This window comes from Gymnoscopelus braueri, assembly GCF_963280865.1.
Source record: "Gymnoscopelus braueri genome assembly, chromosome: 9".
NCBI classification, from domain to species: domain Eukaryota; kingdom Metazoa; phylum Chordata; class Actinopteri; order Myctophiformes; family Myctophidae; genus Gymnoscopelus; species Gymnoscopelus braueri.
Window position 1 is genome coordinate 4,957,165 of NC_137610.1, and position 13,381 is coordinate 4,970,545.

Below are 13,381 nucleotides of genomic sequence, written 5' to 3' on the forward strand. Positions count from 1 at the left end.
TTTTTTTTCTCTGATCATTTATCCATCACGCTCTTGGTACATACTGTATAAACAAGGATGCATTGTTTATGTATGTGTGTTTTTTTATGTTGGGGTAAACAACTGAGCCCCCTCCCCACTGTTTGCCTTCATCTCACTGTTTTTATACCTCGTGGTCATCAGATATCCACACTATCATTCGTCAAAGGGGAAAATAAAGAAGGCGACATATTTCAAAAGCATATAAGCACATCACTGTGTGTGTGTGTGTGTGTGTGTGTGTGTGTGTGTGTGTGTGTGTGTGTGTGTGTGTGTGTGTGTGTGTGTGTGTGTGTGTGTGTGTGTGTGTGTGTGTGTGTGTGTGTGTGTGTGTGTGTGTGTGTGTGTGTGTGTGTGTGTGTGTGTGTGTGTGTGTGTCTCATTGTTTGCAAAAACACTTCAACAATAAAAGCATACAGTATGCCTCATGGGAGAGAGTCATCTGTGCAAGTCCTTGACGAGCAATTAACAAGTGCATAAAATAGATCAGTGATTCAATCTCAGCCTTTTGAATGTCAAGGACACCTAATAGTTTGATATGTATTACAGGGCTCCCACGGTCATGAAATTCCTGGAAATATTTTATACCGTAATTTGAAAAGGCCTGGAAAAGGTTTGGAATTAATTAAATGTTTTGGAAAATGTTTGGATATACATTGTTTTTGTCCAACATTACGTAATCTCTCAAGAACAGATTCTGAGCTACTGCATCTGTCGGGAGGGCCATTCAGAATGTGTGAACGTTGGCCTACAAGTGGGCGGGCCTTAGATCAGGAAGCAAGCCGGGCTTTACCCAATCAAATGTAGTGGGTGGGATTTACATCTGTGCGTTCGCTTTCTAATGCGTTCATTCAACAATGGCGTCCTCGGAGCCGTCAACACCACGGAAAGTTAGTAACATTTTCCATTTGTCCTCCCAGAGTCAAATTCAAAGAAAGAAAAAAAACAGGGGTTCAAAATGGGTTCCCAGATTGAACATTACGTGAAAGCTGCAAGTGCTCGTTGCACGAGCTGTGACGAAAATGATAGATCTGCAAGCTAACAACACGTTGCACCGTGATACGTTGTTAGCTTGTAGATCTGTTCTTTTTGTCATGTGACGTGACACCTTCACTCGAGTTTGTATTGGTGCATTGATAGAACACTGGTGTAAAAGCCTTATTGTTGCATCGTATCATTGCCATAGGCCTGGGAATGGGGTGAAATACTAGTTATGGAAAGTTATTGCAAAGTTTTGAAAATTAATTGTTCAAAATGTGTGGGACCCCTGGCATTAAGCCACGCGCCCCCATTTGGCATCATTTTTTTTTTTATCCCTGGGACCTCAATCTACACTGTAAAATCCTCAGTGTTCATTTAACTCTGACAGTGTACACATGGAACCCCATGGATTAAAGCTCTCAGGGTTCCAGGGGGTCCCCAACAGCATGTCTTAATGCAGCATCACAATCATTGTAACCACTTTATCCATTTATACGTTGGCTATTCAGAAATAGCAGATCTACAAGCTTGTACATCTGCTATTATTGAACTTTCTTTTTAAAACATCTTTAACAGTATTGGAACATTTTAAATATTTTTTCTTTTTTTTTATAACAAAAATCTTCTGGGGCCAAATCCTGCCACAATAATTGACAAGATTGCATGTGGAGGGTCTCCAAGCAGACACATGGCCCAACTAACTCCAAACTTTCCACACATTTCTCAATATTCTGCCTCTCACCATACCTGCTTCCCATACCGTTACTGTACTTGCAGGATGTACAATTAATATCAAACGCATTATGCCCCAATACTTATGCAAATCACTTCGCCAGCTAGCAATTTACTTCCGGATGGTTCTTTTTTTTAATTAATTTATTTTTGGTTCTTTTAACAGCCAATCATCATCTGCAACAAAAACTGAGCACCTTCGTTGCCACATCCGTGAAACGGACAAGAAACAAGCGCTGCCGTGGTCTATGCAAACGAGCCCTAAAAGCGCGCCCAAATAAGCCCAAAATCGATTATGCAAAAGACCTGGCAACGCAGGCTACGCCAATCATGTGAGAGAGATCTACAAGCTATGGGGCAGAGACGCTATGTGCCATACACCGTATCTTAGCAACAACCTAAGCGCTAACTCTCATTGGTCCTGTCATGCTTAGGGCAGTTTCCAGACAGCAGCATCAAGTACTCACTCACATAGCTCGCTGCCGCCATTACAGTCAGACGCACTGACGCAGCAACGGCTGGGCTCCGTGATTGTTCTGCGAGCCCAGCTGGACAGCACAGTCACCGTCATTTCTCTAATAAATTGCCCTGTCATTCATATTGTCAAGACTTTGAGGTCACTGCAGCCTCCTACTAATGTAACGCATGTTTGTGTCCACTACTGTGATAGCGATCATTGTATTTCAATGATTAGTGCCCAGGGGTGCTTAACATGAGCCGTTAGCATGTGGCTAACGCTAACGCACTTTCAACGTTAGCATGTAGCTAACGCTAACTAGGGATGCCACAATCTGACCTTGAGCCTATTCGAATATTCGACAGCCCTGGCGAATATTATTCGATTATTCGACGGCGCCGCCAAACCCCCCCCCCCCCCCCCCCCCCGTCGAAAAAAAAAAAAAGAGACAAATTCAATCACGTTTGTTTTCTTTTACTGAAACGTTCATGTTCATGTACAAAGGGGCTCTTCAGCAGTAGAACAGTACCACAATAACAATGATTTACAATCACAAAAAAATAAACCATGTAGTAGCCTGTATTTATAATTGCAGCATTGATCAATTCAATGAATGGCCTACTGAACGTGTGGCATGTGTGCGCGCATCGCGCGTCTTCAAATAAAGGCAATGAAAGGCACTTTAGAAATATAATTACAAATACAATGTTTCTTTTTCTTTTAAATTAGGCTGGTAGTTTAACAATCACGACAAAAACAATAGCATCACTTTACTTGCTTATGCATCAAAATAATAAATAAAAATAGCATTATACAGCCTATTATACAGTATTGCATTGAACATTCTAACAAACAGTAGTGAGTGAATCTTTTAGGCTATAGATTGAAAATTAGGCTCCAAATAATACAAATTAAATCAGCTTCACTTGCAACAAAGCGTCTTACTATTTAGTTCTTGTTCAAAAAGATGAGCTGGTCGACGTGGTCAGGGTGTAGGCGAGAGCGCAGCCGGTTAAGGATTAGTCCTGCTGCCGAAAAAACCCTTTCTGAGGGCACAGAAGTGGCTGGCACACACAAGTATGCCCTCGCAAGTTGTGCCAATCTCTCGTACTTTGTCTCGTTTACTCTCCACCAATCGAGGGGATTCAAATGGGGGGCGATGCACTTTTCGTCACAGTAGTGATTAAATTCCATTTCAGGCGTTAAAGGTGTCTCAGAGTGGTATTCCTCGCCAAACAATGTTAGCATTGCAGACTTGGTGTTGTCGCGTCGTGGTCTCTTAGCCGCTTCTGCAGACGACGCCCCCGCTGATTCAGAGGAGTCCTCCTCGGAGACGATCTGTGGTTCGTCGTCTGCTGGCTCTTCTCGTACGGTAACGGTTTGACTAAGCAGCGCCTTGACTCTGGCCTTGACCGCATCCTGAACCCTGGGCGCATCGGCAGCAAACTTTAGATGTTTATGTCGCGGGTCAAGAAACGATGCGATGAACGGGACCGTCTTGGCACTCTCCACGTCGTGGGGTTTCAGTCGCCGTTCCAGTGACACAGAAACGGTCTGCTTGTACTCCGCCACCTTCTTGGACTCGTCTGGAGCAACAGCCAGGTGTTTTGTCAGCAAAGTTGCTGTGACAGGATATATCATGGAGGTGGAAACCCCTGACTCTCCACACAGGGCAGTAGTAGCGCACTTCAGTGACTCCAACACCGGCAGCATCTCCTCCATCACAATCCAGCTGTCGTCTGTCAGGTCAAGGGTCCTAGCGTCAGACAGATTTGTGACATTTCGGTCCGAAAGAACCGCAGCAACAGCCCAGCGCTGCTCCACCAGGCGAGCGAACATGTCGTAGATGGAGTTCCACCTAGTACGACAGTACTGTATCAGACGGTGCTCTTCCAGATTTGGTTGATCACCCTGAATCAGAATGAGAATCAGAATTAACTTTATTGTCACATCATAGGTTAAGGTTTACAAAAGTAAAAAAAAAAAAAAAGCAAACATGTGTTTTTATGCAAGCATCGTTTTTGTTACCATAAAAAATAGGGGGGGGGGGCAAAGAAAGAAAGAAAGAAACAAACCTGTTTTTTCTTGAGCGCCTGTGTTGCTACTGTGCTGTGGTTGAAATGTGACACAAGTCGACTGGCACCGGCGACAATGTGATGTATGGACTTCAGCTTGAATCCATCATTTATTGCGAGTTGGAGTGTATGGGCAAAACATGGACTTGAATCCCAATCAGAGTAGTCCTTGTTGGCGAGAGTAACATTGCTCGCGTTATCATGCACACACGCAGTGACTTTACCCGCTATCCCCCAGGACTCGGTGGCAGTGCGGAGCCCCTCGGCTATATTCTCTGCCGTGTGCCTTTCGGGCATGGCACGGGTCTGCAAAACCGCACTCTTCATCTCCCATTCACTATCGATATGATGGCAGGTTATGGTAACATAAGCTTCCGTTGTGAGTGCTGTCCACCCGTCTGTGGTTATCGCCACCTTTCTGGCAGTTGATAAGCTGCTGCGCAGATCTTCTGCCTTTTCAGCATACAGCTTTTCAATTCGTTTGGTCATTGTAGTACGGCCCGGGACCCTGTACTCAGGTTCCACGCATGCCATAAGCTCACAGAAACCCCCGCCTTCCACGAAACTTATTGGCAGCATGTCCTTCACTATCATTTTTGTGATAAGTGTAGTAATGTCGCCTGCACGCTGTCCATCACAACGACGTGGCCCTGACGTGTAGTTGGTAATGGACGTCTGTCCAGCGTCTTTCTCTGACGTCTCTTTGGCATGTATCTTACTCAAATGCGCTCTCATTGTAGACGTCGAGCTGTGGTAGGCCAATGTCTTTTCGCAGAGGTTGCATTTCACTTCATTTGGAGTTAACAATTCGAAGTAGTTCCACGTGGAACTCTTCTTTGGACGTGCCGCTTTCTTCATTTTTTTGTTGTGTTGCTTCTCATTGTGCTGTATCGCCTCTCAATCAATCGCACGTGTGACTGAGAGGGGGAGGGGAGGGGTCAGTGTGTGGCTGCACTGCAGCAGCACTCAGTCTGCACAGACAGCGCGTCTGGCTTCCTCCACTTTTCCGCCATTTACAATTATTAAGACTATAATATTACTATTATTAGTATTTATTAGCATATATTTTGATTGAAACTAAGGCATAAAAAAATTAAAAAAAAAAAAATTTAAAAAATTAAAAAATATTTAAAAAAAAAATTATAATTAAAATCGAATTTTAAAAATCATAATCGATTATGGAGACTGTAACGAATATTCGAAAAATCTAATAATCGGTGGCATCCCTAACGCTAACGTGGTTGTCATGGCTGAAGGGGCTGTGCAATCACTTTGTCAACAATGAACGTTAGTGTGGTGAATGTTAATATTCCTGCTCAGTTAGTCCATTGTAGATGGTGCACCCACATTGCTTATACGACAAACAGACCTTCCAATCCTCATCGTACACAGCATTAGCTGCTAACGTGGCCTGCAACTTGGATTCTGTTGCTGCTGGTTGTTAATGCAGCCTGCTAATAGTGTTTAAAGCATGTATGTGAATGTTTATGTCCATTACTGTGTTGCCGTTAGTTGGGTTAAATGACTATTAGCCAAGCACTGCCTATAATGAGCCGTTAACGTGTAGCTAAGCTAACAAATGAGTAGCGTTAGCATGCGGCTAATGCTAACGCTGTTGTCGTGACTGAAACGGCTATGTCACACATCTTACCAACAACCTGTATGAACGTTAGTCTGGTAAATGTCATCAATGCTACCTAATTAGCCCGTTGAAGAGTTTCATTTTAGTGTATTTTGTGGGTTTCTGTGACACAATGTAACGTAATGGCAGCGACGCGTTGCTGCACAATCAGAGGGCATCATGGGAAATGTAGTCATATCTGCTAATATCGGTTCTACTGTGTTAAGCTTGTGTTACATTGCTGCTTCTTAAGGCCCCTGCATGCTACCAAATGAGGTGGTCACCCTAGCACCCTAGCACCGAAACGGGCCTTAGGTGGGCCCCACCTAGGCAATTCTATGTGTGGCCGAGGTGGGTCTTAACTGGGATGCCCATGTGGGCTATAAGTGGGTTCTACCTGGGCCCTAGGTGTAGTCCAACCAACCAAAGTGCAGTGGCCATCACTCCAAATGTTGTGACGTCAGGGCTCTCAATACTTTACATTGGGGGAGGAGGAGGGGCGCAGGGCGGGCGCACAGATCGCTGAACCAATGGTAGCCCACGGATGTTTTCTCTGGAGATTTAAAATCCGCCCCTCTATGCCACATATCAGACGTGCTACAGGGTCTTTACTGACCGAGCCATGGCCCCACTGGCTACGCCACTGATATGCGCTGCCAAGTGGGCGCGGGTGCTAGAACTTCTAGTACATATCAATTTGAGGGTCCTTGGCACAAAAAAGTTTGAGAACCACTGACTTCCAGTACTTACTGCTGTAGGTCAGGGTACTGTCGGGTAACGTTGGTGCTCAGAAATAGATTCCACTCTCATGGGCACAAACTCCAAAATGTTTCCCTCCGTGTATTGTTGTCTCATCTGTCTTCATATGGTCCTCAAGCCTTTCATGATGATGTGGCATCTTGTCAGCATCAGCAGCCTCCCTGTGAACTTTTCTTAAACAATGTTTTTTTTCTCTCGAAACTCACTCAAACCAGCCTATGGAAACTTTGAAATTGTCTTCTCTTCCAGGCTCGCTGCCAATTCTTCTGCCTTTTCCCTCAGCAAAGGCACACTCACAGGGGCAATATACGTGGTCGGGCATTATTATCAATCCACTTCACTTCACAAGGGCGGCTTCGACCATAGGTGCTTTCCCTGTGTGCATTGGTTTTCTGTTTTCATCAGTAGACTGAAGAAGTTTCACCGCATCTCATTGTCCCACGCAGCACCACTTACCGTTAAGCAGGTATCATAGGTAAAGAAACAAAGTATCCTAAGAACTAAAGTATCATAGGTAAAGAAATAAAGTATCATAGGTAAAGAAATAAAATATCATAGGTAAAGAAATAAAATATCATAGGTAAAGAAATAAAGTATGATAGGTAAAGGAATCTTCTGTGGCTTACTGGCAGTGTGCACAAGATGTTTGGCGCTAATTGGTCCAGCAGCTTGCGAGATTATCAGACAGACAGACAGACAAGACCCTTGTATGTACCCATGCTGCCAAAAAAGACCCAAAATGAACACTTTTAGCAGACTACTTGATAACGTATGTGGATTATTTAAACAGCATTTGTATAGGAATGATTCTGTCCCCAGCTTTTTTGTTCCATACAAGTGCTTTCCCGCAGTGCCCCACGCAAACAAACCGTTGTACATGCATATGTATATGTCTGTTTTATTGTGGTTTCCCTCCCAATCCGTCCTTGATGTGAATCAGCTGGGTCTAAAGCACTACGCCAATGCAGAGAGGATTTGCTTATCGCGCTCGGCTATAGATTACACAGGAGCTGTCAGAAAGCAAGGCTCCGTAACATGATTACTCTGACAATCGCCCATCTTCCTTTTGTCAGCTCGGAGAGTTGTGGCAGACGGCGCTGCTTTAGAACCATCTTGGGGGCAGTCACACACGTCATGTGATCCGAACACAAGCGGAACACATTTTATTTTCAAGCTGGCTTATCATCATTGCTTGTTTGTTATAATAGTCTTTGCTTAAGGCATTAAGACCGGGAAGGCATCTGTGTCATTTTTTTATTTCTTTGGCTACTCAAAAATAGCGAGTAGATCTGCAATTTGTTTTTAATCTTGAAAATGTGTACAAATCTTTGAATGTATATTTTTTTAAAGCGAACATTTTTAACTCAATTCTTTGCTTCTGAGGGATTCTACAAATGTCTTGTAAATCCTTTACAAGACATTTGTTTTTTGAAAAAACGTATGTTGCTATAATATCACTGGTTCTCAAACTTTTTTCATGTCGAGGACCCCCAAAATTACATGTATTTGGCCGCGGACCCCCATCTCAAAATATGTTGTTCCAGGGACCCCCCAGAAGCAAAGATTTGAGTTTAAAATGTTCGCTTTAAAAAATATATATACATTCAAAGATTTGCACACATTTTCACGATTTTCAAAAATAGCAGATCTACAAGCTAGCTCATTGCGCGGAACTCGGTGCCGCGCTATGAGCTTGTATATCTGCTATTTTTGAATAGCCAAAGAAATCTGAAAATGCAAACGGATGCGTTCCCGGTCTTAAAGGGTTAACATCTTACAGGCTCTGCAACATCTGCTCCTTCAATCTGTTCCCTCCCGGACATGTTGTCGTCGTGTTTCGCCTCTCTATTTTATTCTTGTTGCTTTCTTCTTTTATTTTTTTTATGCCATCTCAGATTAGTTTTTGTGTTGTGGTGTTATGCACACATGGTTCTCAAAGGGGTCTCCTTGAGGGGGTTCCAGGGGGTCCTTAGCAAAATAAGAAACAAGTTTATTAAACCAGGGCTTTTCCACAGGGGGTACGGGACCCCTAGGGGGTCCTCAGAGTTACTACTTATTTTTTTCTTATTTTATTTTTAGGCTTTTCAAAAATCCCCAACACTTTGTGAGCATGTACATGAGCTATATTTTAAAGAGGTGGTGCCATGGTTTTGCACCTTTTCTGTTTTTCATGTGTCTATGAGGTTGATAGAACTTCATTAAGCCCCCTGGTGGTGTTTTAGGTCTTCTTTGACTATTTTGAGTTTCTACCTGGAGGCTGAAACCTTGAGGGTCAAACATGCCAATAGAAAAACAGCACTTTAATGACACAGTAAAAAGATACCCTCCCCCTCATTAACATAACACAACAGGTGTGGGCATGAGGAGGAGGAGGGACTAGGACAGGTGGGTGGTGCTAAGGTGGTGGAGGAGGTGCTAAGGTGAGAACCAGGTATACTTAATGAACTGGAGGCGTGTCCACATTAAAAGTTTCTGTACACTTTTTTGAAAAAAATCTTCATCCTAGTATAACCATAATACCTGATGATTATGTTTTAGGGGGGGAAAAATCACTGAAAATTACGGCACCCAGTCTTTAACATTCTTTCAAATATCTTGTTAAATGTGTGTGTGTGTGTGTGTGTGTGTGTTACTACAGGATGTGCTGGCGGTTGCTGGCTTCACTGTGGGCAAGTCTCCTACTGTTCTCAAGGACAAGCTGCACCCCTGTAACCTGCATCTTTCAGGAGACGATGCGTGCATTTATGTAAGTACCTTGAACCATGTAAATGCCACAACTCTACACACACACACACACACACACACACACACACACACACACACACACACACACACTTTTTGTTTTGTTCACATCAGCAGTAAAAAACGAACAAAAACCGAACACTCAATGGAACAACAACGTACACTAGATACCATTTTTTGCCAAAAATAGCTGATCTGCAAGCTCACAACACGTCTCTCGCCTCGCAATGTTTGCCTATTGTGACACAATGCCCAGATAGGCCAGATGCCCACGCTAGGGTTTACACATGGTTAAAGACAGATATACAGTTAACACCCCATCATGTTGTCATTATCACCTCAGTAAGGACAGCAACAAATGACATGTATCACACCTACAGATTATCACAGCCTGGATGTATAAAAAAAAACGCTAGTGTTGGAATGAAAGACCTTGTGTATCTGTTGTTCACACCTCTTCTCTTAGATAAACTAGCTGTCTGTTAAAACTGACTCACGTAGAGCGTACAACACTTTTCAGAAGAGACTTTGCACGTCAAAACTTTTAAGCTTCCTTAACTCTTCGACTGCCAATGACGAGCTTTCTCGTGATATTGTGATAAAAAATATTACTTACCCTACCTTTAATTCTTTGGCTGCCAGAAATAAAACATTGTTCCTAGGCCATTGCCAGCGAAAACCTTCGTTTTCCTTACCTTTCAACCAGTCAGAGAATATTTATTTTCAGTCTGATGGAGCCCCCGACCGTTGGAAAACAAAGACGTGTCTCTGTGGCAGTGGTGGACAGTAACGGAGTAAAGGCGGCTTTCCATATGCATGGCCTCACCCTACCCCACACCACACCGCCCACTTGTGCCTCGGTTTCCACTACAATGAAGTGGGTAGAGTGGTGTGTAAGTGGTACTAAACTGGTGCCTAAAAAGTACCCAGTCCTGGGTAGGTCTGAGCTAGGCCAAGCGGGGCCAAACACTTCATAATGACTGATCACTCACCGACTTTTTATTTAGAACAGGATATAGTTGTAAAACATTATAATACTTTATAGATTATTAAAATCACGGTTAAAATCTATTCTAGTGTGTTATAATTATCATAGTTGTAAAACATTATAATAATTTATAGTGTATTATAATCACAGTTGTAATCTATTATAGTGTGTTATAATTATCATAGTTGTAATAAATTATAATAATTTATATTGTATTATAATCAGTTATAATTCATTATAGTGTATTATAATTATCATAGTTGTTATACATTATAATTTATATTGTATTATAATCACAGTTATAAGGATCCATTTGGTTCATACCGAACCAAATGGCTCACCCGCACGTGCACAGGTGATTTGCATTTGTATACAGGACAGTTGGCCACTCACCTACATTACATTGTTATACAAAAAGCAATGACCTCTACCTATGTTTACATTACAAATGAGTGTCAATGACCGGAGTCTGCTACTCATACCTGTGGATTTGAGAGGGGGTACTTTTGTGTAATGGAAACGGTAGATATTTTGATGCGGTGTGGTGTGGTGTAGTGTGGTGTGGTGTGGTGTGGTGTGGTGCTTAAGCTGCATTGGAAAGGGGGCTTAAATGTACTTTAGTACTGTACTTGAGTATAGATTCTCAGGATCTGTACTTTACTTGAGTATTAGATTGTTTTGATACGTATTACTTTTACTCAAGTACGTTTCCAAGGCGAATATTTTACTTTTACCCGAGTACATTTCTAGGAAGACTGTAAAGTACTGAGTACTTTTAGGTTGGCTGTTTTTAATGTAATAAATTTTTACTATTGTTACTTTTTTAAAGTAACTTGGCCAACACTGTTTATAACGTTATTTGAGTGAAATATTTGTCACCAGTTCTCCAGTCGACCCCCTTGTTTTGTTAGTGACACTGACACAGGTCCTTAGTTAATCTATTGTTAGGACACTGACACAGGTTCTTAGTTAATCCATTGCTTTGTTAGGACACTGACACAGGTCCTTAGTTAATCCATTGCTTTGTTAGGACATTGACACAGGTCCTTAGTTAATCTATTGTTAGGACACTGACACAGGTCCTTAGTTAATGCATTGCTTTGTTAAGACACTGACACAGGTCCTTAGTTAATCCATTGCTTTGTTAGTGACACTGACACAGGTCCTTAGTTAATCCATTGCTTTGTTAGGACACTGGCACAGGTCCTTAGTTAATCCATTGCCATATTACTGAGAAATGCTGTTAAAATAAGACCAGATCCAAGGGGAAGGCAGCTCTGGGGTGGTTAAGCTGGACGTATACTTTGTCGTACGACATCTTCGCATTCTGAAAATGTCTGACTTACAAGCTCAAATTCCGTAGCAGAAGTGATGTGTTGTGAGCTTGTAGATCGGCTATTTTCGATGACGATCAAGGAAGCTGCATTGAACATGGCTACTGCATGGCACTCGACCCCCTTCTTTTACACTTATAATGCAAAAGACATATACATTTTGTTAATCTAGTAATCATACTAGTTCAAGGTTTCTGTATTGTTACATAGGAGTATGTGTATAGGAGTGCTACGGCCGCCAGCCGTATTTTACTCTGTATTAGTATAATTTCTTAAGATATATAATAGTATTTGTGTGTTGCTTTCGTATTATTCTATGTCATTCCTGTTTCTGCAAGATGGGGAGGTGGAGAATTGGTGTGGTGGAGACTGTGCTGCTGATTGACAAATATCTGACAGCTGTGGCCAATGACACCTGCATGTGGGGAATCGTCCCTGACACTGATTTGCTGGTTCACTAATGATCATGGCTGCTGATTGGGCGTGGCCACTTCTACTACTCTATTCACCTGTTTCCTAGGCTGTGTGTTTTCCACTTCCTGTCGGATTTAATTGGATATCATTAGTCATCTGACCAGTTTCATTGGATTTCATTGGATCAAATCGACAGGAAGTGGAACACACACAGGAAGTGAAAAGCCTAGGAAACGGGTTTGACGGTTTCACGCATTATTGCTGACGCTTGGAATCGAACCTGGGACCTTTACCTTCTCAGGCGGGCTCTCTAACGATTCAGCTATGGCAACCCCATGTTGCCATGGTTACCTGATGTGTCCAATCACAGTACGTTGAGGCCGGTCTGCAGTCACGTGGAATTCCATTTTTGGGAAAATTACGTCATATTTGATGATGTCGAGATTGGAGGAGCTGGATTTAAAGGCTGATTCCACACAGTTTGAGGACATTAGTGAATACTTAAGCAGACTTTTTTCTATTGAAACCATTAGAGCACCGAGTGGAAGTTAAAACTGACCATCCTGGATCGTAACTTGAGATGTCACCGTTTGGGAAAGTTCTAGACGCCTGAAGAAGACACTGCAGTCAAGAGATAAGAGAAAGCTGTGTGAGAAAAGATGTGCTGAGATGAGGAGGATCCAGCAATATGAGGTGGATGTAACTCTGGACCCTGATACAGCACACTGCATGCTCATCCTGTCTGAGGATGGAAAACAAGTGAGTGATGGAAACGTAAGGAAGAATCTCCCAGAGAACAAAGAGAGATTCTCTACACACCTCTATGTCTTAGGGAAACAAAGTTTCTCCTCAGGAAGGTTTTACTATGAGGTTCAGGTTGGAGGGAAGACTGCCTGGGATGTAGGAGTGGCCAGAGAGTCCATCATCAGGAAGGGAGACATCTATCCGAGTACCAACGATGGTTACTGGACTATATGGTTGAGGAATGGAAATGAGTACGAGGCTCTTGTTGGTCCTGACCGTGATGTTCTCCTCCCTGTAAGAAAGGAGCTCCAGAAAGTGGGAGAGTTTGTGGATTATGAGGAGGGTCTGGTCTCCTTTTATGATGTGGAGACTGGCTGCACCTTCACTGAGAAACTCTATCCATTATTCTGTCCATGTAACAACCGTAATGGTACAAACTCTGCTCCTCTGATCATCTCTCCTGTCAATAACCCTGATTGACAGGATTAATCCTTACATTTACAATGAGGGTTGCAT

At 42.7% G+C, this 13,381-nt stretch overlaps 1 protein-coding gene across 4 annotated transcripts in view; it reads left to right on the forward strand.

Moving 5' to 3' along the window:
• Positions 1-13,381, forward strand: part of pot1 (protection of telomeres 1 homolog) — a 119,094-nt gene that overhangs the window by 36,857 nt on the left and 68,856 nt on the right. For all 4 annotated transcript variants that reach the window (XM_080438768.1, XM_080438769.1, XM_080438766.1 and 1 more), the window contains one exon: positions 9,282-9,389. In XM_080438768.1, the coding sequence (XP_080294894.1) occupies positions 9,282-9,389 (108 nt within the window). The remainder of the gene's footprint in view (positions 1-9,281; positions 9,390-13,381) is intronic.